Source organism: Aplidium turbinatum, chromosome 10 (assembly GCF_918807975.1).
Source record: "Aplidium turbinatum chromosome 10, kaAplTurb1.1, whole genome shotgun sequence".
Lineage (NCBI taxonomy): Eukaryota > Metazoa > Chordata > Ascidiacea > Aplousobranchia > Polyclinidae > Aplidium > Aplidium turbinatum.
In genome coordinates this window covers 25,242,008-25,267,800 of record NC_137481.1, presented here as the reverse complement: position 1 = coordinate 25,267,800, position 25,793 = coordinate 25,242,008, and the positions used below count along the sequence as shown (strand labels likewise).

The 25,793-nt window shown below is 38.4% G+C and overlaps 1 protein-coding gene across 2 annotated transcripts; it reads right to left on the bottom strand.

Moving 5' to 3' along the window:
* Positions 1–3,459: 3,459 nt before the first annotated feature.
* On the bottom strand, positions 3,460–25,382 carry LOC145777994 (uncharacterized). 2 transcript variants are annotated; one of them, XM_082589374.1, is made up of 16 exons: positions 25,169–25,382; positions 20,814–20,948; positions 20,497–20,681; positions 17,537–18,996; positions 17,039–17,214; positions 16,528–16,700; positions 15,880–16,038; positions 15,470–15,654; positions 15,088–15,191; positions 15,029–15,054; positions 12,088–12,227; positions 10,404–10,544; positions 8,327–8,468; positions 7,377–7,551; positions 4,898–5,008; positions 3,460–4,395 (listed from the first exon to the last, which is right to left on the bottom strand). In XM_082589374.1, the coding sequence occupies exons 1-16, from the start codon at positions 25,270–25,272 to the stop codon at positions 4,281–4,283; spliced, it is 3,531 nt and encodes a 1,176-aa protein (XP_082445500.1). In that variant the 5' UTR covers positions 25,273–25,382; the 3' UTR covers positions 3,460–4,280. The 2 variants fall into 2 exon arrangements, with proteins under 2 accessions (XP_082445500.1, XP_082445499.1); XM_082589373.1 differs by having other exon boundaries at positions 15,029–15,191.
* Between the last annotated feature and the right edge of the window lie 411 nt (positions 25,383–25,793).

The window sequence follows — 25,793 nt, the reverse complement described above, 5'->3', positions numbered from 1 at the left end:
AAATTAATTTAGGGTGCTTTTAACAGAACATTTTTGCACGTGAAGCAATAAATTACCATTTGGGCCCCTAATTTGCTCGCAAAGCACTCGATTACCTTTCTGGGCCCTTTTGCTAGATTACGGGCCCCCCCCCCCCCCCAGGACTAAAGAATAACAACTTTTATGCTTGAAATCAGTCGTTTAAGATGGATGTAACCAAACAATTTTGCGCGTAAACTATAAAACCACAATTTCGGGCCCCCCAACAAACACAGGCCTGAGACCTCAAGGGTACGCCGTACCCTCCGTACCCCCCTCTCATAGTCCTTGATAGCTATAGCCTAAGCGTGCACTTTAGTAATGTAAGTAAATCTATTATGTTTTTCTAATGGCTTTCCTCTACATAGACAAATACATTTTTAACCGTTCTTGTGAGAAGTGTTGATTGTATTGGTATAATCTTTGCTGTGGTGTTTACGACACCCAGTTAGAAACCCTGATCGTCTGCACAGGAGCAATATATTCATCCGCATTACTGTGGCTTTATCGTACCAGATTTTATCTGATTTGCAGTAATACAAGTGGAACAGACCCTGGTCATTCTTATTACAGTTTCCCAAATGAGAAAGCTTATTGTAGCTTTATTTATTTCATTGTAAGAATGCAACAAATTGGAGACGAGGTTTCAGAACCACTGAATATTGCTCAGTTAGTTAGCGCGTGACTTCTGGAACGAGGAAGCTTTAAGATCACGCGGCGCTGGTATGATTCTCGGAGTGTCGGGGTGTGCGCTTGAGCAACGCATTTCAGGGTAACGACTAGAACATCATACAACTCAGGCGAAAAAGAAAATTAAAAAAGAAAACTAATCGGGAAAAAATCATGGTTTGCGAAAATGAGAGAGCTTGTATACCTGGGACTGGTATATAAGTCTCCCCCCAACCCCCTTGGTAACTCATGACAAAGACAGGACTCAATGGACATGGCTCTTTCGCCTTAGTTGTGTGATGTTCTAGGCGTTACCGCATTTCAGGACTGCTCTCCCATCAGCGGCAACTAGTGGATGGAATAATTCCCCTGCAACAAGACTTCAACAATTGGAAACTTTACTCTGTCAATCTCGGTGACCGGGTCTGCGTCAAAAACCTCTACAAGTATGCGAAACTATCAGGATTAAGTTCTGCAAAAAGCTTTCCCAATCCGAGGATAAAGATTCAATTAATAGCAGCTAAGGTGACTAGGGGTCCTCAAAAGAGAGAGCGCGGCAAATACCTCGTCCGCCTCCGGCTCGTACATGCATCACAATGGAGAATGGATGGAGTCCCACATTATCGCTATAATTGTTATATCATTGCGAGTAGAAAACTACGTTTTGCATCGGTAACGACTAGAACATCACACAACTAAGGCGAAAGAGAAAATTGAAAAAGGAAAACTAATCGGGAAATAGTTAAAACATCGCACTCTCGAGTTTTTTGGCGCTAAAAGTAACTACTTTCAATTCTCTCATTTTCGCAAACCATCATTTTTCCCGATTAGTTTTCTTTTTTCAATTTTCTCTTTCGCCTGAGTTGTGTGATGTTCTAGTCGTTACCTTTTACATCAACAGATGCTTTGATAAGCGTTCTAAGCATTAAAAATATTTGGTCACCTTGCCATACAAAATTAAGTGGCACCATAATAAGGGGCCGACAAAACATTTATTAGTATGGTTTAGGCTGAAGAGCTGATTAACAGATTTGTGCAGTGGTCATGTAACCGATATTACCTGCTTATAATCATTTAATTGTTCCTTGATACATGATCTGTTCTTGCTGGGTAGAGATACAGCTGTTAGAGTAAAGAGGAATATCTAAACCCATTCGGGACACACGATGCCCAAGCGACTTCTATTAAAACCAAGTGGCCTATCAAAGATATCCACTGTTTCTAAACCTTACTTGAACAACAGAGAAGCAATACTTTAACTTTCCGTCATTTTCGATATAATCTCATCCAGAAGCGACTCGCTAGTGTGTGCTGCGGTGCTGCAGCACTCTCACAAAAGTTTTCACGAAAAGTTTCTCAACTATCTTAGCGTTTCTTCTGCCCAAAATATATTAATGTAGCCTACTCTGTTTACAGAGCTGGCGACTGGTATAACTGTAAATTATATTTGGAAACACTGCGTGCTGTGAAATATTTTGCACAAGGTTACAATAAAAGAAACACTCGATTGTGACGTCAAACAGCCGCAAGTTTTCTTGAATTGCAAATGCAAACGAATAGCCAATACATACAACACAATTGACCAGGATGCTATCCCAAATTGAACGGCAAGTGTTGCGTTGTGAAATTCCCCGACGATGATTGCTACACCCCCCCCCCCCCCCCCGTTGTTGAGTTCGCCTTCGGCGAACCCGTAATATCCCTAGTTTTGCAACTCACCAGCCGCTACTGATCTCATCACCATAAAGACATAACTTCTGACGCAATGAAATGAAACAAAGTGTTTCAGTTGAGAAAGAGCGATCTTCCTGGCGTCAGCACTACCTGACTAGTGACTACTCACTATAGAACAGCGAGAATTCAATGACTGGCAAACGCAGCGGTTGAGAACTATGTGGTATTGTGGTAAGAACTAGTGGTGCGGTATTGATGAATCCAGCCTCATGGGCGAAACACGTGTCTATCGCTGAGTTCTTGCTACACTCGACTGCCGAGAAACACAAAGTGTTTCATTAAAAACTTCTTTTTGAAATTTCAACATATTTTGGAATTTCAACATATTTTGGAATTTCAAGCAATGCTGAAACATGATGACTACAAACAAGCCTTATATGGTGAATGAACAACATACTGATCCGTGTTCTCACTTTAGCTTGCTACAGCGCGTACTTTGAGCTGGTGTGCTGTCTACAAATGTGTCGCATGTTAGACTCTCGTTTGTTTACGCATTGAATTTTTTAGACAATTTTTCAAGGAACAATTTTCTGCAATTTACAACATATGATTGGAAGATATAAAAAGTTGCATGTAAGGGTTTGACATGGCTGCTGATGTTTATCCATAAGTTAAACGGAGGACAAAGAACTTCTCGTTTTACATTTTAATGCTGTTCGTAACGAACTTACTTTTATCAAAACAAAATTCTCACAAACAAACAATGTAAATTTAATGCAAATATTTCGAAGTTTGTGCGTGTTTGCCTAAATATTTTTGCGCTATAGCCTACACTCGTTTGCCTCAAACATTGCAGGATCGCTTCTTTTCGACTTGTAACAAAAACAAATCGCTTTTCATATGAAACGGACGAGGAAAAGCAAGATAGATTGTTTTATCGACAGAGTATTTTTTGCAATCGTTTGGCTTCAAACAGCCCCAATGTGTAAGGAGGTGCTGCCGATATATATTCGTCAACACACTTGATGACGTCAACACACTTGATGACGTCAATACACACGATGACGTCAACACACTTGATGACGTCAACACACTTGATGACTTAATAAACTTTAATACACTTGATGACGTCAACACACGTGATGACGTCAATACACTTGATGACGTCAACGCACTTGATGACTTAATAAACTTCAATGCAACTAGTTAACTTTATCGATGGCGATAATTTGATGTTGGAGGAAATGTCATAAACACAAAAGACACACTCTTTTTCGAGAAGCAATATACCTTTACAATCAATTACAAGAACTTGTTAAAGTGTTATTGTTTCATCGAAGTCACAGTTGTCAGCGATCTCATCGCTGAGTAATAGATTCACTTCCAGCACGCCGAGGCAACTAATACAATCCTGCGCACTTTAAAACGCTGAAAGCCACAATGGCAACACTGTGCTTGACAAAACCATACAAGTTCGGGTCGCGTAAGTTCACAGCTTTTCTTCAACTATTTCGTATCTTCTGACTGCTTAGTTACAATACAACTAACAAGTCATCGTCAAGATTACAGCCAATAATAATATTCTCAATGTTAAAATGATCAGTTTCCCTCATGCAAAGTGTGTGGCGATGCTTCCTTGCCACACACGATATTCCACGTTTTACAAACAACTTCAATGTTGGAGAAGTATTTCCCAAACACAGTTATATTGTTCTGTGTTCATGTGAAAGAATTATTTTTTATGAAAGCGTTTAGCGCATGCTATTATTAATTTAAAAGAATATATACAAACGACGATACGAATTGTAAACCACCAAAACAATTAAGAAATAAGTACAGCCACAGCGCCTCCAGCTGAAACGATGTCAGATCTTTTAAGTTTCCAGAGTCTTCAACTTCGCTGGACAACCGAAGCATTCTTATTCTTTCTCTTGCAATTTTATCTCCAGTAAACCTGCAGCTAGCGATTGGAATCCGGCGTTAAAGTCGATCCGCACGTTGTTTCGAATGTAATCGCTGGCTCGGTCGAAGTATCTGAAACATTACAGTTCAACGCGTCATCAATTTATAATAATATGTGCGGTTCAATTGTTCCAACAGCTCAGTACATCTTATCCCACAAGGAATTATGCATTGATTTCTTTTGTTTCCTTAACATTATTGTATACAATGTTACATAACCTCAACATTACTGCTGCTTTGAATGGTCAATCTATGACGACGGTCTCTGAAGGAATAGAATGATACCGTCTGCTAAACATTTTGCAAGAAAAAGGACAACTACAGAAACACTGACTAAACAGGGAAAGCAGGTACAAAGGACAAGATTTCCCATCAGTCACCTGGTAGGCTAACAATCCCAGACAGAAAATAGAAGTTCATTGGAAACCAGTCTATCGTATTTGCTTGAAGCCTGCTCATGAATCCACAAGTTAAAGTGGAATTTATCAGATGAATAAAAGCAACGGCTTTTGATATGTTTGTTTCTTGTCTGTAGGCGGCTTTATCTATTGTGGAACATTCAACGACAGCTCACCTTCCCCCCTTGCTGGGGCCGCCAATGAGAGCCCCATACAATGTATTGGCGTTTGGCTTGTTTTGGAAAATCACTGTTTTGTAACACTTCTCTGGTGCTGGTGGACATGAGCTGAAAGCAAATAAATTATATTGTAATTAACTTGTATATATTATAAAAAAACATGAACATGTTTTGGTATTCAATTACGTCCTGTAACTCCTGAAATACTGCTTACTATGGTAGCCACTTTAACATAATAACTTTTGCAAGCGCCTGTAAAGCATGAACCAATCAGAAGCTGGGTTGCTTGTGACGTGTTTACGTAAATGGAAGTTAGAGATAGACATTCCGCCGTAGCCACAAGGGTCACAATTGGACGGTAGCCATTTAAACCATGTTCTGGTTGGTTCAGGTGTTACAAGCTCTTACAAAAATTGTTAGCCTACATTACAGTGGCTATCGCTTAGTACTACAGCATACAAAGTATGACCATTCTATTTCATTTCTTCATCCACTGTGAATCACATACTGTAGCTATAGGTCAGTTGGTTGATGTTGTTGTCGACTTCGATGTAACAGTGAAGCTCAATTAGCTGCAGGTGAGCTGTAGCCTCATCAGGTTCATGCAGAATTGGCTTGTTTTGGAATAGCAATAGTATTTTTCAATTGCAACACAATCCTGAAAGCAGAGGTTGAATTCGCTAGCAAAGAAATTAATGGTGGTCGTCGTATGAGCCTCTGTGGCCGAGAGTTTATCCTTTTAGCATTTCAGATTTATGAAGTTCCCGGGCTACACTGGAAGGTTACTAGAGAGAAGCCAGTCTTTGGTTTCATCATCTAGGACGCGCAGACCTTCCACTCCGTTAGGTGGCTCAAAGACGGTACAATGGTTGATGTGGTCTACCGTCTGTTCCTTGGCACCACATTCACAGGAGACCATTCCCCGTTGGTGCATATTTGAGCAGAAACGTCCGACGACGGTTCGAAGTCAGTTAAGACGCACCCACGCCTGTCTCTGTAGAGTCAGGCCAACGGGACGGTTGTTGGCGATGAACGAATAGAGTCGTTGTACTTCCATTCAGATTTCATCCATAAATGCTCGCCTATCATTCATTCTTTACTCTTCAGAACAATAGTAGCTGATTTCGCAATTATGACGCTATAGCAATAATGATGCTAAGCTTTTTTGTCGACTTTTCACTTCTCTGTGAGAAAATACTGTCTTCATTCACTTTTAAACAAATGAAAATTGAATTGGTATGATTTCTGTGTGTCTGCGGGCCAAACGTAACACATTGTGAAACAACAGGCGCGGGCCACACAAAACCGTATAATGGGCCGGATTTGGCCGGTGCAGGCCAAATTTCGGACACCCCTGTCATAAGACTTGTCAAAAATTAAATGCTCGTGAAACGACGAAGATGTTCAATGATGGCATCCAGACGCATTGACAAGGATTATCCAGTGTATACTTTTACATTCGAGATGATTGTTTTAATTAAAAAACCCTTTTAGAAGTGAGTGGGTAGAGGGGGTCTTGCATATAGAAGAAAACTCCACGTCGCTAATTTTTTTGTAACTACCTTGTTGAAGTGGACTGTTTTGCATTCAACCCAGGGTCTTCATTCTTTTTTCAAGACAAACACTGCGTCATTTATTTCCCTGGATATTAGTTTTGTGGAATGCGGTACAAAAAATTCGTATACACGATCGACTAGATTGGAATGATCAGGGGAAAGGAAGGCCTTCGCCCAGCAGTAGGCTACCACAGGCTGAAAATGATGATGAAAATTTTTGTTTTAGTTATTTTAATTAAACATTATAGCTCTTTGCATTGTTATGTAGACAAAGGTGGAGTCTCAACAGATTATGGAGTAAGTCTGATGTTTTTGTTCCAAATTCACAACCTATGGTTAGAAAAACATTTTAGGCACCTTTACTAAAAAGTAAAGGCCAACTGCCAAATTTCGGAAGGAGGAAGGAGATGGAGCTCACGTGGCTCTGTAGAGTAGGCCTTTTGTTTCGTTATATATTATGTATTCAGAGTGCGATACTTTTTTGTTAAAAGTACCGTAATAAATAGCATTTGATAGTTAAAGTTTCACAAAGAGGTTCGATTTATACTTTAATCTAAGGACATTGTCTGTTAAGCGAACTGTTACAGTTTTACTGATGCATTTAGGCCTATACTATCATGCTTTTCATATTTACAAATCTCAGAATTCAATTCAAAAGTACAGTGACATACGCAAAGACAGTGAAAGTTTATATTTCATCAACATATAACTTTGGCTTCCTTAACTTTGGTAAGACTATAAAGTTGCATTAGGCTACTCTTGATACAAAAAAATGTCAAGTTATATCGAACGCTCCCCTCTCCCAGTAAGAAAATCCTGTGTACGCTACTGAATGTTCATTGGGTTGAGTAAGCTAATTATTACGTCGTCCAAGTAAAACATTAGAATCAACGTCAAGAGTGTAATATCACAAGTTTTACCTTCCTCTGTGATGAGGGCGTTTGGGGCCATTGAGGCCGACCCCCACAACATATCCTTGCCCATTTACTCCGATTAGTATTTTCATTTGTTGCTTGGCGAATGAAGTTGCGTTACGTGTCAACTTCGAAGGACGAAGAATGTTCGCCGCCTGGAGGCAGAGGAAAGCTGAGTTGGCTGCAAGGTGCAACATAAATGTTGTTTCTTTATAATAAACATGTGCTCGGTGAATGCATAATGTGACCTTCAACCTATTAAACGTAAAAGTGGCCCTTTATTTAAGACTAAGCACTAACAAACTCTGGCAACAAGGGATTTCAAATTACCCACTGCTTTGGCTTGATAATGTATAAAATTGTTTGGCTTTTTGACTTTGATGATGAAAATCAAGCATCAAAATTGGTTATTGCTCCGAAATCAAAAGGTGAATTGTTGTAAAAGTTCGATCCATTCCACCTAGTTTTGGTTTCCCAAGTTGTGTTCAACATGCGTATGCGGTGAACGTATTTGTTCGTTTTTTTCAAATAAGATCAACAAAATTAAACATGTTCCTTTGCATTGATTTAAGTAATCGGTGCACATCTAACAGTCTGTGGCGAAGACGAACAGAAAGTTTGATAAGACTATGACAACATGTCCTTACAACTAAGTCATACTCATGGGGTCAGTGCTATGTAGCTTATATTGAGTCAATGTCTGTGTTCTGTCAGCTGCGGCAGCTTTTAGTCTAATTTTGTTGAAATATTTAGTAATCATTCTAATTCCCTACACCTGGGAAAAGTTACAAGTCGTTGCGGTGCACACTTCGGGAACCTCTGGTTAAGTATATTACCAGCAAAACAACGCCCTATTCTTTAAGTTAGATGGCTGGCGAACAGCTTCGTTCGATTTTAAAGTAGGCTAAATTATGTCATGCTAACCTAGAACAAACTTGCTACAGTCACGTGCTTACATGCATGCATGTTTGGAGTTCTTGAGTTGAGATAGAGCAATCCTTGGGGTGTTCTTGGTCCCTCATTGATTGTCCAGGCGGTGAATTGCCGAAGTGCTCTTCTGTACCTGGCCGGTGTGGCACTAAGGGTCGCCAGCAAAGTCTGTAAAGATATTATGTTTAAAAGTAAAGGCGCAAGCAGCTTGGAAATAAACGATTACCATTTGCTACAAAACCGACCAATGGGAGGCAAGAAAGTCCTCTGAGAAATCTTGGTTGTCTGAAAGCCCTGACAAGTTTCAATGAGCAGGCTAGACTTACATTGTACCTTGCCGGCTTAACAAAGTGGTAATCGGTTCAAACTTAAATCAATGTTGATTAATCTTACCCCTCGGACCCAAACGCAATTGCAAACGGTGATTGTGAAGTAAGTTATGTTTTTTTTTTGCAGTAGAAACTAAAAAAACTTATTTTCAATTTTTTTATTGAAATTGATAGTATTGTTAAAATAAATAAAGCGTTAAAAGACAAATTGCCATCTTGAATTTTACTTTTCTCACTATTATTGGAGATGCATGACTTGTCCTCAAAGCATGGTTTACATGCTGTGTATTGTATTCAATTGGCGTCACATGCTCTGCCCTGGTTTGCTCTTGTTTGTATATTTATCTGGAAACGTCAGCGATTGTATTTTCAAAACGAAGCAAAAACGGTTTTGTTACCATCCCAAACATTCAAAAGTTTATGAGAAGAAAAGAAAAGAAAGAAGTGAACCCACTGAACTCTGCTCGCACCATCATTTTGTCTTTTCAACTTACTTCTCAGCAATCTCGCATCAAATCCACTCATTTGGCTGCGAAAATGACCAATGCAGTTACCAAGAACGAAATTTCCACCAGGAAAAAAATAGTTGCATGTCGGCTGCGTAAAGGGGTGATGAGAACCCTGGCATTACACTCGGAACGACGCGATCGGATACCGCTCAAGAACATGCGGTGTGCCTTTGCTAGTAGCCTACACTTAAAGTCATGCTTGAAAGTGGCTGCGACGTTTCCTTGTATACTTCATCTGAATCTTCAATCATAAGACTAAAAGTATTCGTGTTTATCGAGAGCATTATCCTCACCTGGCACGTATTTTCACTTGTAGTGGCTCTCTTGTTTGGCTGAGTTCATAGGCTACACAGAAGTACGAGTCAGAATACCCAAGCCAAAAACTTACCGAGAACCCAACTGAAATTTCTCTTGTGATCATTTAACGATGATGAAACCTTTCAAACGAACCAACATGGAAATGAATACTTTGAAAGAAAACGCTGATCGACAGCGTGATAACGTGATTGAGCAATAACTTATGCGTTTCTTCAGTTTAAAAATATTTATTGATTTTCTGGTTTGTCGCTTGAAGCGTAGCCGGAAGGCAATGACTTCTTTGAAAAGCTCGGGCGGCAACGAACACATTTGGAACAAGTTCAAGTTTTAAAAATCTCGTTGAAAAAGTTGCAAAACTGTTGACATTTTTTTTAATATTAAAATTTTTTTTAAACTTTAATTTATTCATTTGAGGATTAAAACTTTCAGCAACAATGATCAAAAATAGTTTTTGTTTTGTTTTTGGGGTTTGGATAATAAACAAAAACAAACTTTCATTAAAACAGGGGAAACTTGTAAACATCACTCGGTTGATCACTAAGTCAATGAGCTCATTGAAAGAACTTGGGAAGTCTCAAAACAGCATCCTGACGATAAAGATTATTTTATCGTCAGCTCTTTCAATCATTAATGGATTGGTTGAGACGATGTCTTTATTTGGTCAAGTTGGAATTTCTTTCAAATAAATTTTAAGCAATACTGCCAACATACTTCATATCAACGGAGATTAAGCTGTTTCTTAAGCTAACACTTAATGTTAAGATTACGTAGCAGCGGCATACAGCTATCTCTCCGTATTGCTTCAAATTGGCTTTCTCTTCATATTCATCCCTTTATTATGTCATTTAGCCAACAATAAATTATCATTTGAATGATGACAAACTTAATGTTTCAAACAATTCAATGTTTTATCACTAAATCGCAACAATTGCTTTGACAACTCTCACCGCAATCCCAGTAGCTTTATGATTCCACGAGAATTGGAAGCGGCTGGCATTACTGTAGACAATCTTCTTGAACATGTTTTCCGCATCGTTCAGATACGGCTCCTCTTGTGTCGCCCTGCTCAACCATGCTCCCGCCCAAGCCTGCAACAAATGGTTTATGAAACCTCTCTAATTTAAATATTCGTAATTTCTTTGAGAAGTCAGTGATCTTTGCTTGGAGTCTGACAAATTGTCTAAATCATTTGACACGCCATCTCAAGGTCATAATCAGTGAGATTGGTTGAAAGCTAAAGCATAAACATTTCGAAAATATTTTGATCGTTTTGACTTTAACTTCTTTCTCCTGATTTCGTTACAAACGAAAAACAGTTTTGTTTTGTCGTAAGTTTACTAAGGGGACCAAGCGTAAAATGTTTGGCAATTACTTCAGGCACGAAAACAAGTCAATGAATAAATTGTTAAGTATTAATTTTGTTGGGAGGAATCTGAAGCACAAAGCAAATTATTACGACAATCAACATCAAATGTTAATAGTAGCCTAGTAGTATGTATGTAGTAGCATAGTAGTATGAGCAGTCCAATTTTATTCCGGTGACGTTCCGGTTACCGAGGGAGGCCGGAACCGCTTCGACGTGTCGCAATCGACTTCACACCCTGCCTCCACATCGATCTGACTAACGCGTCCTCTCTTGTCAAACCCACCTTGATGCTTTCCTCCTCACCTTTCTATTTCCACGTTTTCTTGGGTCTTCCTTGTTTTCTACGACCCTCCACTCGCAACTCCAGCGCTCTTCTCAAAACATCATCTTCATCCCTTCTCACAACATGCCCATACCACATCACTCCATTCGCCTTCGTCAACTTATCAACATTCTCCTTCAACCCAAGCAAGTTTATAAGTTTCTCAATATTCCTTTTGTCCATCAGCTTCACCCCACACATTGCCCTCACCAGTCACCATTGCTTTCTGAGTTCTTTTTAAAATCGCCAACTCGTTTTCCCGTAAGCACAATGTCTCACTTCCGTACAACATTGCAGATCTCACGCAACTAAAATAAACTCTTCCTCTCAATTTCAACGGAAATCTTCTACCACATAACAACTCTCGACACTCCCTGAGTTTCACCCAACCAAACTTTACTCTTACAGTCACTGCCGCTTCACAACCACCACTTGCACCTATATCTCAGATGGCAAAAGGTTGTATCTACAAATAATTGTGTCTCCAAATAAATTGTGTCTCCAAATAAAATCTTTCTTTCAGAACTTCCTTCACAACGAATGTCCAGTAGCTCATCCCTCACTACTTGTTGGGGGCATCCGCGAAAGTGAGGAGTCAAGTTTAATCATGCGGATGCAGAAAACTAAAATTCAACCAATGAAACGCTTCGTCTACATTCAATTTAAGACCAACTATTTTTGCAAAGGCTTTGGTCTCGCGTTTTTGAAAACACGATTGGATTTCTAGAAAAGCTTGTGTTTAAACTCAATTTAAAGGTTAAACTAATCTCTTGTTTTATTATAATGTCTAGTAAAGATGATGGATTAGATATATTATCTTTAAAATTAGATCAAAATTCCATTTAAATTTATTTAACAGATTTCCACAACTTCAGTAAATTTTGACAAACGAACTTTATATCAAAATAAACGAACGTGTTAAAGTAAGAAACCGCTGCCGTACCAGCTCATCGTGAGATCCGTGCATGGAATTGTACCAAAACACACCACTCCTTGGATTATAAGGAAAGTGCTCGGGATTTTCCTTCGCGAAAGTGTAAAGGTCTTTAGCGTACTTGAGGCACCTTTCGGCGAAGGCTGGTTCTGCATCAATATGAGATCAGTTTATTTCTTAACATTCTTAGGCTGACGTAGCACGCCAGGAATAAAATTAATTTGCAAGATTAAAATGCAGATTTTTCCGTTTTTGTGAAGATAAAGAATCGAAAACAGCTTTTGTTTTATGTGGTTTCAAATTTTCGTGGAATTGTTCAAAGCGTTTTCACACTAAAATGCAAAAAATCAAAACTTTACCTAGAACTTGAATCAAGTGTTGATTCAAATTTACTAAATAACTGTAAGTTATATAGTAACAAAGCAGACCTAACATTAAGAAACGGCGATCATTTAGTTCCACACCTTGATGAGGTATTTTCATTTGCCGTTTATACAAAACGTATTTGCATTTTCTGTTGTCTTAGAAATTCGACATACAATTATTTGTGGTACATCGTGAAATCGTCAGGATGAATATGCCACAGTGATAACTATCATAGCAGCTCGCTGTTCAAGCCACCAAGAAAGGATTTTGACTCTCCTCAAAAATGTGCACCTCAGTGACGTTTCTGGAGTTGGTTGCGATGTCAACGGCTGTTTTTATTTCTGGACAATTTTCTTTTCATTAAAGTCAATCAAAAGTTAGCATACACCCACGACAATGTGACCAGAGGTTTATCTGGTTTATGGTTTTAAACTGCTATGTCGCATACCTTGTGTTTGTTTGAGCACGGCCGATGCTGCGAAATAACCTTTCTCCCGCATGCGTGACGACATCAAAATCGCAAAATAATTCGAAGGTGCGCCAAACCTTCGTCATGCGGGATGCTTGTGAGGTGGACTAATTTAAGTTTAACCTTTTCCATTCAGTCATCAAATCACGGTAATTTTTGTAACTTAATTTTTTTACATGGCACACCAAATCCAATCTTTGTTGTAGTCATAATTGTCAATACAGTCCAAAAGTTTTGTGTTTACTTCGGTATATGCCGATCCAGATTAATCCCTCGATAGCCGACTAGATTCATTTGCGATAACAATCACCTGGTTTTGAGCGTTGGCGATATTTACCGATTCCTTTTGATATTTTCATAACATTTAAACCACGAAATTAGCTTGGTGGCGAAACTTCCAAGAAAATTTTGTAAAATACCGAACAATTCTATCTGATGATTTGCTTGATAGCCTTTCTTAAAGCGAATGAGCTTACAATAAAAAATATCGAATTTTATGCTTTTACTGCGAACAGCGTTTGCACTTTCTCGAAGGTAGTGTGGTCTGTTTTTTGTTTTTTTTTAGCTCAAAGTTTAAGATCAAAATCAGATATGATAAATGATTCAATGCAGATATCCATACTTATCTTGCTTTTATTGTTTTGTTTTTTTTACTTGTTGGTATCATGAGTTCGTATAGAAATATCATTATTTTACGATACTGCCAAAGACTACTATTTGTTACTTTTTACATTAGTTGTTTATAAATGCATCTCTCCAACAAACTTTGTTAGAAAACACACGAAAGAAAAACTTTTATTTAAGTAATCCTGAAACTGTTGCAATGCAGCTTGATTGCAAAAGAAGCGATTGGATGAGCTGATTAGAGATTGATAAAAGCGCAGAAACTTACGGCTGAAAGCAGGCTTCGTCATGTTGTTCCCGACAATTTTCACCAAATCAAACGTCATATAAAACCGTTATGGTCTACTTAACCTAGCTGGCATCTTACGTCATGGAAATTGCTAGAAAATGTCCAAATATTGCACCATCGTTCGTAAGGCCTGATGAAATATTGCATCACTACCTTTGAACACCGGTTTGAATTGCGTGACAATGCTTTTCACTATTGCGTCACAGTACTGCGTACGTGAGTATGAGATATCGCAAATTATTCTAGTCATTCGTAAAAGGTTGTTGCTTTAAAGTTGGAGGCATATTTAACTGTTTGCTTAGTGCTTGCCAGCTGGATAAAATTTCCGTCTTTTATCCAAGTAATCTGTTCTGTAGTGACAAGGTTTAGTGGTGTACGGCGTTGCATTCCAGTTTCGACAGCCAGGTGGCTAATTTTACAGAAATACAAGTTTGAATAGACGTTTCGAAGGAGTGTTTCTTTTTCGGTCATTACATGCAGACGAACGGATTCGGGAATCTTATGTTACAATTTTCCCACGAAGAGATTATGGTTTACCGCTGTGACCACATGTAACAACCCAAACAGCCACTTTACCTGGTTCAGATCTGGTCAGATCCGTACCTGACCTGGTAAGTATCTGGACCAGATAAAGTGACTGTTTGGGAAGTTGTATCAGTATGAATAATGTTCATTAATTATAAATTTTTCTCTTAAGCTACAAATAGTTATGAACTTGAGCTGATTGCTCCTGAGCAAGTGAGGCACTACCTATGTCTTTGTTGTTTTTCATCAACATAGCTAAGGTGGCTACTTGACTCGAAGACCTCCCAGGAGTCCCAGGTCACTTCGCAGCCCCCGTTGCAGTATACACATATTTTACAAGGCAGTCCGTTTTATTTGATTTTGCTTTAAAAATGTGGCTTTTTTTTCATATGTACCGTCTTTTTCTAAGCTCTGTGTTGCTTTACTTGCAACAAAATAAACCAACCAATCAACCAATTTGTAAGTGGAAATGATAAAGAAAACAAAAGTACGAGAAAAAGTCGAACTTCGTGCCGCGTTATACGAGAAGCAACTGTTAAATTATTGCTTGTGGCTGCATTTTTTTATGCAAGGTGGTTTAACAGAACATTCTAGAAGATATATAAAGCCAAACTTTACCAAACTTTTCATTCCAATTTTGCAGCTATGCATCGTAAAACCTCATCGAGTTAACTTACCGGATTCTGCAAACAATACAGAAACAGCAGCCAAAGCAGCTGCTGTTTCTGCAGCAACATCCCCAGCCGGCTTCATTTTGTGGGCAACATAAACTCTTCTATAAGTTTGACTTGATTCTTCAGGTCTCTTCCAACTACCGGATGCTGGAGTATAATCGCTGATCTGCAAAACGGTTCATTAAGTGATAAAACCTAACTATAGAATCGCTGCTATTGTCACATGTAATTTACAAATTTTTATGTGATCTTACATTTGATGAATAACAAAGGAAAGTATGGAAGCTCACCAATGTTTTGTTACCAAAAAAAAAACAACAGGCAGTGCTGCTGTGTGATAAGCTGACAGCATGGTCTTTTAAGTAAGTTTTGTCGCTCATAAACTGACATATGGCAGTTATGTATGGTCGTTGAGTTTGTCAGCAAGAGCAAAACACCAATTACCTGAACAACAAATTCATGGGGTGAAGGTCGACATTTAATCAGGTAGTCAGCGGCCCAATGTATCTGATCCAACACGTGTTCATACTCTCCAGATTCCTGGTATGCATCTTTATAATCAATCGCTCCCCACGCCAGCATCGTCGTCGAATAGGCGATCAGCAACGTTGTCTTAACGTTACCACCAGCTGTACGCAATTGGTTCGAATGATTTTCTATTTTTGTTTCATGGCAACTGTGAGTTTCTTCAAAGTTTACTACCATGCTTCGGAACACGAAACCACACACCACTTTTTTAATCCATAATTTAATTATTAAAACCCACACTCTAAATCAAGCTGGAGCTACATTGAGGTTTTTAATTTACTGTATGTGGGGACTAAGAAGAGTCATCATGGACTTTTTGCACTCACAATTGTACCATCCTCCGGAAAGATCACGATTAATTGAACATCCATCCTTCATATCAGCATCCCCTCTCCATGACACTCTGTTGTTATCCGGCAGTCTTCCCGATCTCTGAGCCTCGTAGAACATGATTGACTTGTGGAGGATTTCGTGATAATCTATCTCTGAAATGACAATGGAATATGCTCGCGCGCTTGTGGAAACTCAATGAATGTTACAAACTTCAGCATCGACAGCTTGATGTGCACCACTAGATGCCGCTGAATCGAAGGCTTGTATTGAAGTGGTTGGTCAAATCTCACCCGAAGATTGAATAAACCACTGTGACTGAGAGCTAAAGTACAAACAGCAGCATTAACTTTGATTGGTTTTTGTATTGTCTTTTCGTATTTTGCAAATTATTACTTGCAGGTTGGCTGGGAATGATTGTTTGGATCGAAAGTGACAGCTGGATTAACAAACACTTTCTACAATTCGGACGAGTGTTACTCGTCGCCCATTTTGTTGGTGCTATCAACTCAAGAAGTCAGAACTCCATCGGAAGGTATCTGCTTTTTCCTTATTCGTTCAAATAGTTACAAATCTCTGTAACAAAGGTCCAGAACACTTCCGGACATTTTTCTACAGAAGAAAACAAAAAACATTCATCTTACCCGAGTTGCTCATCGTTTTCCAATGTGGAGCCACCTTTTCATGATCCTTAACCGTGTGTCCGTTATCGGCGTTTGGAGCGCATCGATCCGGGGTTGCCAGTGGCGTTTCAATGGCTGCTACTGTTGGGTTAGGAGTGGGACGAATTGGTTCGAGCAGTTCAGTAATATCTTTTCTGCATTAAAATCACGTTTTATTCCAAACTCACTGAGCTCACTATTAAACAGTTTTTGCAGACAAATAGTCAACACCTAAATATTAGCAACATTTAACGGTTTTTGTGTCTTTTCGATTAGTTTCCGCATAAAGACATGAAAACGTAGAACTGATGTGATTACAAGCAATTTGAGCTGATGTTTTCATTTTTTTAATTTATTGAGAAGTGCTAGCTATTCCTAATATTCGAAGATAATGGTCCTCGAATAACAGTTAACGGTGAGATCTCAAAGTAAAGAAGAAAAGTATCAGAGGGAAGTAACATACAGAATTAATGAGTTTCTACGTGATACTAACCTGTTTTGAGCGTGTGTCTCGTTTATGTTTCCAATAGTGGAAATGGCTGGTATAAGGTCTCGGAATCGTCTGTTTTTGCTACGATCTGTTTGACAAGCCCCCATGAGTTGAACCGCCCCTCGAATCACTGCGACAGTGATGCCAGTCATGTCTCCGGTAAAGGAAACATTCAAATTCTTAAATAAAACAAAACTGGCATTGAAGTATTGCTTCGATAACTTCCAATAACAAAGCAATTCGCTTTAACTACAATGCTCAGTGGACTGCATCTGTTGTGCGTATTAGGTCTCAGCGGGGTCTCAAACACGAGACAGGCAGTACAATTTTGAAAAAACAGTTATGCTTTCATAAGTTGACGTAAACTTGACAACCTGACTGGTTAAACCAGATGTTAAAACATGACACGAAATTTTACTAACTTGAGCATTCAGTATTTAAACGAATTTAAATGACTCGATAGCGCGGGCACTGTCGGCTTTGTAGTTAACGCGTACTTACCGAGCCGGCATTGATGTTTTCATCGTACTCTTTTGGAACTAAGCAATAAGACCTCATTGTCTTGTCACAAGGGAGTGGATCCACTGTGACTGTAGTCAGTGAATGCAACGGAATGTTGAAAGAGATCCTCAAAACCCAGCCATCTCGGACAGGCTGGGGTAAGTTTTCAAAAAGAACCATTCCATTAAAGCCTCCTTTCCAGATCTTGCCTATCTCCAAGTTGCCATAGATTGTTGGACAACCAACCACGGAATCTCCAAATGCCATTAAAGGTTTCTTTTCAAAAGACTTAGAATTTGACCTGGGAGTTACTTTTTCTGCCGTTGTTGGGCGAAGAGCGGAGAAGCCCGGTTGTCGACGTCCTAGTCTAATTGGTCTAAGAGTTGTGATTCGTGGTATTCTACTTATTGGTGGTGTCCTAGTGACAAAGACCCGCTTTATAGTAGTTGTTTCTGGTATTGTCTTTGGAGTGGTTGGTGTCCCTGTCGATTCTGCACCGGATTTTGCAGCTTGAAGACGTCTTTGTCGTCTTTGTCGTCTTCTTATACGAGCGGCACGTCTTTTTGCCCACTCTTCTTTTGTTAGTGGTCTTTTGGTTGTTGTTGGTGGTTGAATTGTGGTTGACTTTTTCCTTCTCCTTACAGGGGACGCTTGTCTCGGCAGATTATTTGCTCTATTTCGTTTCCATCTTGGTACTTTTTCTCCAGAAGCACCACCGTTGTTGCCACCACTTGTTTTGCCAGAGTTTCGCTTCCACAACGGTATCCAGGTGGGTTTGACTTCTTTTGAGGTCTTTGCAGTTCTTTTCCCATCCCTGTTTGTCTTGGGCCGCTTTGTTGGCACCGTGTCGGATTTGGGTTTTGTTTTTAAATTTCTTCTTTGTTTCCATGGTATTCTGGTTGATTTAAGTGTGTTTCTCTGATTCCATGGTTTTCTGGTTGATTTAGGTGTGTTTCTCTGATTCCATGGTTTTCTGGTTGTTTTGGGTGTGTTTCTTTGTTTCCATGGTTTTCTGGTTGATTTTGGTGTGTTTCTTTGTTTCCATGGTTTTCTGGTTGTTTTGGGTGTGTTTCTCTGTTTCCATGGTTTTCTGGTTGATTTTGGTGTGTTTCTTTGTTTCCATGGTTTTCTAGTTGTTTTTATTTCATTTTTTTCTTTTGAGTTTACTTTATTTATTGAAGCACTGCTTTGTGGTGAGTCCTTTCCAGTTTTAATATTGCTACCATGTAGTTTACTGCATTTGCATTCTTCTAGCGGCTCCCATGATCCAGTGGTAGGACTACAGGTTCTTTGAGCACGTGTTAAGACTTTGTCGGCGCATGACAATTCAAAGCCGTCTCGACATTTGATAGTACATGACTTCCAATCCTGGCTGCACTTTACTGTTCCGTTCGATGGTTTTCGTACTTTCGGGCACCCGGATGAAAGCAAACGTTTTGTTGTGACGTCATTAATCTTTCCTAAACATTAAGTCATATAATTATTAGAAAATCGAAGTTGTCATTTGCAAAACTTCGAATAAAATCATTTAACACAATCCAAAGCACATTGACAGCACCAGAAAGCAAAAACTGAAGCATCTTAACTGGCAAAATTGAAAGTCGGACAGGTGGCATAAAAAAATAACTTATCTGTAAGAATTTAAGGACAAGGCAGAAACAGTTGTGTATAGATCATATTATAGATATGTTTGTATTAAATAGGCCCGTTAGCTCTGTTAGCCCATTGGATATGCGCCCGCATCAAGATCACGCGGAGCTGGTTCGGCTCTCAGGGTGTGCGCTTGAGCAACGCATTTCAGGACTGCTTTCCATTCAGAGGCACCTAGTGAATTTTTTGTTTTTTTTGTTTTTTTTGTTTTATTATCTTTATCCTGCATTGCGGGAAAGCGGACTTGAGCGCCATGCATCGGTGTACGCTTTCCGACGTACACCTGACCCACGCTGCAGCCGACGGCAATGTCTGTTTCCGGCTGTCTACTCTACTCATGACTTAAATTTGGTACTACCCATTACTCGAAATCGATCACTGGGTAGAGGCAATTATCGTAAAGTTTCTTGCCCAGAGAAACAACAGCAAGTGCGGGTGGCTGGAGTCGAACATGCAGGCTCTCGACTGCGAGCTCAACGCGGAATAATTCCCCGGTAAAAAGACTTCAATAATCGGAAAACTTCACTCTGTCAATCTCGGTAACCGGCCCTGCGTCAAGAGCCTCTACAAGTATGCGAAACTACCAGGAATAACCAATCAAGGCTTTGTCAGTCCGAGGATAAGCATTCAAAAACAAACCAAATCCTACGGTAGGTCGTCGATACCTGGTTCATGAGCAGGGCAATTGAAAAAGAAAAGGAAGACCATTGCAAGAATATTTCAAGCATCGCAACCTTCACAAAAACTAATATTGTAAGTTATTACTTTCTAAAATCTCTACAGCCTGTTTTATCCTAAAAGAAAGATTTTCAGAAGGTGCCTATTCACATAAAACTTAAATAGATTCAAATATAAAATCAAATAGATTCTATTTGAATAAGGACCTCCTGATGATCCCTGTTTTAGGGTGAAACAGGCTGTAGAGGTTTCAGAAAGTAAATAACTATACATTTTATGTAATTTGCTCTGCTTGGCTTTTTTGCTTGACATTGAGCACTTTTTGTAGCATTGATAGCATTTACAATCTTGGTAGAGAGATAATTTTTTTAACAATAGCCAAATAAAATCTAACAATCACATGGCCTAATAACATGAAAAATAAAATAAAAATTACAATTTTTGTGCATGTCAATCAGTTTTTTAATTTCAATTTATGCAGAACATCAGTCAGTTGGTTACTTGAAACGGGCTAACATGAGTATGGCCGGAAACGTTTGTAATTTTTAGTTTATTTTCATGTTATTATGTTAAATGCGGTCTGGTTGTTAGGTTTTATTAGTTTAATATTGTAAGTTATTTGCAAATCAAACCTGAAATGATTCCACTGAAAAAGGCTAAGTTATTGTCAGTAAGGAGAACTGGATTGAATTTCATTGAGAACTGGAACTTGTAAGGGGCTGTTTTTCTTACTGAAGATTTTCGCTTCAGGAAAACTATGTAGCGATTGCCAACTTCTATGGAAGCACAGGGAGGAGAATCCCCGAACGGGCCAAGACTGAAGAAAAAAAAAAAATTTTGTACTTGATAACTTTTATTTTACGCTCCTTTACAGTTAACAAGGTAATTCATTCAGAAACCTTCCAGCCAATCGAATGGAAGCGTGCGCGATAATACCGAGTTAACTTACCGTAAGAAGTCATTGACTTTGAACTGGCCAAACTTGTCTGAGAAGGTTCCAATGACTTGGAGCCTGGCCTTGTATCTCTTGTCTGCACCTGCAGCGCCAACTGAGGTTGCTGTCACTTGCAGTACAATTTCTGATCTAATGGAGTAAATGCAGACCGAGTTAGCAATATTACAATAATAATAATAACAATAGTATGGTACAATTTAAGATATATTTGCCGCTCCGCAATAAAAATACTACTGCGTGGAATATCCACCGTAGATCAGGTTACCATCTTGAACCCAAGACATCGAGCTCTGCATTCCTGCATTGACTTGCAGCGTCCGCCGGATGGAATGAAAAGTAAAAGGAAGAAATAAGAAAATTGTTTGAATCATAAATGTGTTTCTGTTTTCAATGTTTCATTCATCGGATGAGCACTGAAACTGCTGCTAAAATTTAACAATCCAGACAAACAACTAAACATTTAAAAAGTTGTGATTAACATATTTTTATGCCACGTATGCAACTTGAAGTGGTTTGTTAAAAAATGTGGCCACATGAAAAAGGTGAGGTAATGTGATACCAATCACGTTTGACAAGATAGTCAGAAATAATAGATCGCTTGAACAACAACCCGCAAAACCACAAAGGTTTGACGATTGAAGTCACAAGAACGATGGTTGAGTATGCAACTTATTTATATTTTTGGATGAAAGATTTCAAAAAGCCGCCAATCAACATATTCATCGTTAACGTAGAAGCTTCAATCACAGCAACTTGGGCAGAATGACTTAAACTTGATATGTTTTACATACAATGAAAGCAAATTCATCATCTCCAATGCACGGCGCAATTCTTCATGCCGCAAACTTCACATGTGTTCTATCGTTGTAAGCGCGCCCTTTGACAAATCATTGCAAATGGCTCATCAAAATGAAAACATTAATTTTAGAGGTAGATCAGTCCACGTTTTCAATTGCTCATAATTTGGTCTACCAACGTGATGACGTCAAAGGCTCTCTTCAAGTGATTAGATTGCGCAGGTGTGAAATAGTTTAGTTGTTGACTCAATCGACACTAAACTTGTTTTTCATGATCGATTCTTGAAAATTTAATGACATCACAATAAGTTCTTTATTGATAAAACTTGAGATTCTTTTCAGAATAAAACAAGACTTGTTTTCGTTATATGACTAACCCTGTTACACGTTTCCAACGATGTATCAAAGCTTACACATAAAACTGTTTTCTATATTTTGCAGTAAAATTGAAATTAAAATTATTGGGCTTTGCCAACGACATTGATATGAGTAAGAGCAAATCCGATCCAAACGCAACACCGGTCAATAAGTTTTGTCTTTGGACAATCACGATACGACGACGTTATAGGCTTTATTTCGTTTCAGGTAGTTTTTTAACATTTAATGTGGATTTTTTGAAAAAATGTATTTATGCAAACTCAAATGTTTTCTTTTTCACACTTGAATTTGTTCAAAGCTTTCAAAAGTAAGTACAAAGTTTAATGGTAGCTTTTCTCTCATTCGGACACAAAGCACGTTCGAGACGACATAGTCGGATGTGATGTCATGTAGTGCCTGTGGCAATTTGTGTCGCAATTTTCTTCTTGGAAAAGTTTATAGAAATGAAATTGAAAAAGACGAATGCAAGAAATTTTGCTGTTGAGATCTTTACACATCTTATGATAGTTTAGCTTTGTTTATACCAGAAAAACGAATCTTGTTACTGAACGGATGCAAGGTACTGATTTCAACAAACAGTCAAAGAAAAGGGGGATATTTTAAAAATCACTCTGGTATGACGTGACATGTAACCAGCTGCCTCTACCGGCAGACGACATTGATCAAACATTCAAAAAGCTGATAACCTAAAATAACATGATGACACTCGAATAAGTGCGGAGTGCAGCAGGGATGCATCATGCTGCTCCAATAAATGCTGTGCCAGGTTTTTTAAGCAAATTCAAGTGCAAAATAAAAAAGTCTCCAAAAACATGTCAATACAATGCCTCGGCCAACCAAAACTAGAATTAGCGGCTTATATGCGCGAGAAGTTTCCTCGTGGTAAACCTGAAACACGTCATTAATCTTACCACTAAACCGAGCGCAGATTTTGAAACTAAGCTGCACGATTATTTACTGAAGCAACACCTGAGGTTGCCAACACAACCAAGCTATAGGATGTTTCATTGTTGTTTTGTATTTTCGTTCCCTAAAGCGTGAAATTTTTGAATCTGTTGTTTATTGCAATGAGAAAAGGCATCCAAACAGGAACTGCTTAATCATTTCATTACTCAATAAATAAACTGTTGAATAAAATCAGAAGGGTTTCCAAAATAAAAATTAAAAACACGTTACAGCCAAAACAAAGTTTGAAACATGGTGAAACATTCTAGTCAGTCGGAATCGAATAAATGAATGATAAAAAAAAGCTTCTAGCTTGGCCCAGAATGGTCTTTGAACAACATCGATCATCATCTTTTAAAAAGCATTGAGAATAACAAATTACTAGATTATCATAAGTCTTCGTGTGTGTGTTGTATTGCGAAAAAATCCCCGGTCCATTAAGAGTGTTTTTTAAACAGAAGATAAAGAAGTTTAGTTTTCGAAACATTTGCTAATCATGAGTTTAGCATCAACAACTTTTGGATTCTTTATTTGTTGATTAGATTGACCAGGTGTTCCAACCATTTCGCTCCAGTGTTTCATTGTTACGTAAATTTTATCTTCTAAAAATGTAACTTTAGCATCGGTTGTAAAAATATCCTAACGTGAAGAAAATAATAAAACATTACATTATCCCCTGAAGTAGCAGGCAATTGCATAATTACAAATAGTTTTCATTAAACAGAATTGCTAAATTTATAGCAAGATTGAACACCACATGTAAGGTATAGCGCGATTGTGATATCCAAACCTCTTTCAAGGACCGAAAGCTTAATATCTGCTCAGTGAGCAGATATTGCATTTAAACCAACTTATCTACTGTACAACACGCACGCAAAATTAACATTAACACTCGAAAATGAATTATGAAATGCTATATATGGACTACATTACTTTACAATGCAGAAACGTGGACACTATCATCACACATGGTTAAACAATTTGATATTTGAAATGTGAATTTATAGAAGAATGCTTAAAATTTCATGGAAGGATAAAATCACAAACAAAGATGTAGCCTACTATCTAGAATACAAACCAACATGGAAGTTACATGGAAATTATATGAATTACATCGAAATTGCATGGAAACATGGAAATACTACAAACAATTAAATCAAGAAAATAAATTGAAATATTTTGGCCACATGATTCGCAATAATTCTATTCAAAGACAACTACTAAAAGGAAAAATGAACGGCAAACGAAATAGGGGCAGACTACCAAGAATTTGGACTAATGATATTGAAGACTGGTCAGGACTTACTTACAAAACTGCAGTAGAAAAATTTTACAACACAGAACCTTGGCGCCTCATTGCCTCCAACCCTCGACGAGAGAAAGGAACTTAATGATGATGATGATCTACTGTAGGTTCAACAAAATAATTCCTACAGTTCCCCAATATATTTGCAGTAAATGCAAACTAACAAATGAAAACGTGCACCATATGTCATTTTCCAAACTGTTCAAACAAAACCGATTCATCTTCCCCAGATTTGTTGCTTCTATTTACAATGAAGGTTGTTAGTTTAATATTATTCGGTTTGCTTCCCAAAATGGCGACAGAAACTTATTGAAACTCAAGCCTTGATGGCAAATTTCCACTTTGAATAGCCTGAAAGTGCAATTAATGAAAATATCAGCAGAAAACTCTTCCCCTCTTGTTTTGAACCACCACACATTGGCCGTACCATTATAACACATTCACTAAGGCTTGGTATCGCATTGCACTTTATCATAATATCTGCATTGGAATGTTCGGGCCGATGAATGAGTGGTACCTTCACCATTTTCTGCAAATAAAAGCAACTTCACGCTCTGTCATCCCATTCACAAGATGTCGGCTACGTAGCCGTGTGGTGTGAGCCTACGTTTGACACTCGAAAGGGCGCCAGTTCGGCACTGCTCAGGAGCATGTGTATGAAACTTTGGTAAAATACCGTATTTGGCAAAATACCAAAGGACGTGCCAGAAGGTGGACACGAAGATTGGCTTCCTTTCCTTCCCGTCCACTTAATTTAAACCTTCAACTAGCACACGCAGGCCTGAATAAGACGTAAGACGATAAGACGTATTTACAACGTAAGTTGTTTACTACTATAAGAGAAGTGAACACACTTTACAGTATTTACGGTAATTAAGGTAGTTTGTTTCATAATTCTCGTTGTTAATTACTGCTTTTTTTACCTTTTGGCCAAACCGTCGAACTTCAAATACTTCCCTGGAATGATGCAAGCATCGCTGATGAAAACCAAAGCGAAGATGATAAACACCTTTCCCGCCACTAACATGCCTCCTATTGTGTCGTCACTACTTGCAATATGTGAGGACAGCAAAAGTAAATGTGGAACAAATTTTCGATTTACAATTACAAATTGAACCCAAAATAATAATTAATTGGTGTTTCTCTGAAATCAATAAAGTTTGTTAATTGAATTTGTCCTGAATCACCCCTTGACAGTGACAGTGACCATTATATTCTTTATATGACGCTTTTTAGCATCCAACTGTATTAGTAGAGTAAAATATAGTAGAGTAGCATCATCATCCTCCAACTGTATTAGTAGAGTAGAGTAAAATATATTAATACTATTTACCATCTGAATCTTTAACAGCCTGTTTCACCTACACGGATCATCAGAAGGTTCTTATTCAAATAGAATTTTATTTTTTTATTATTATTTAAAATTAATTAATTAAAAGATTTTATTTGAATAAGAACCTTCTCATGATCCGTGTAGGTGAAACAGGCTGTTAAGAATTCAGATAGTAATAAGTAATAACTATATTTGATTTAATTCGCTCTGCTTTG

What these genes read in the sequence shown, in the direction of transcription:
- LOC145777994 (XM_082589373.1), bottom strand. Translation starts at nt 25,272, where the DNA reads ATGTTAGTGGCGGGAAAGGTGTTTATCATCTTCGCTTTGGTTTTCATC. An exon ending in CCCATGAATTTGTTGTTCAG is followed by an intron (nt 15,192 to 15,469) that starts GTAATTGGTGTT and finishes ACCGTTTTGCAG; the next exon opens with ATCAGCGATTATACTCCAGC. An exon ending in AACTCCAAACATGCATGCAT is followed by an intron (nt 7,552 to 8,326) that starts GTAAGCACGTGA and finishes TGCACCTTGCAG; the next exon opens with CCAACTCAGCTTTCCTCTGC.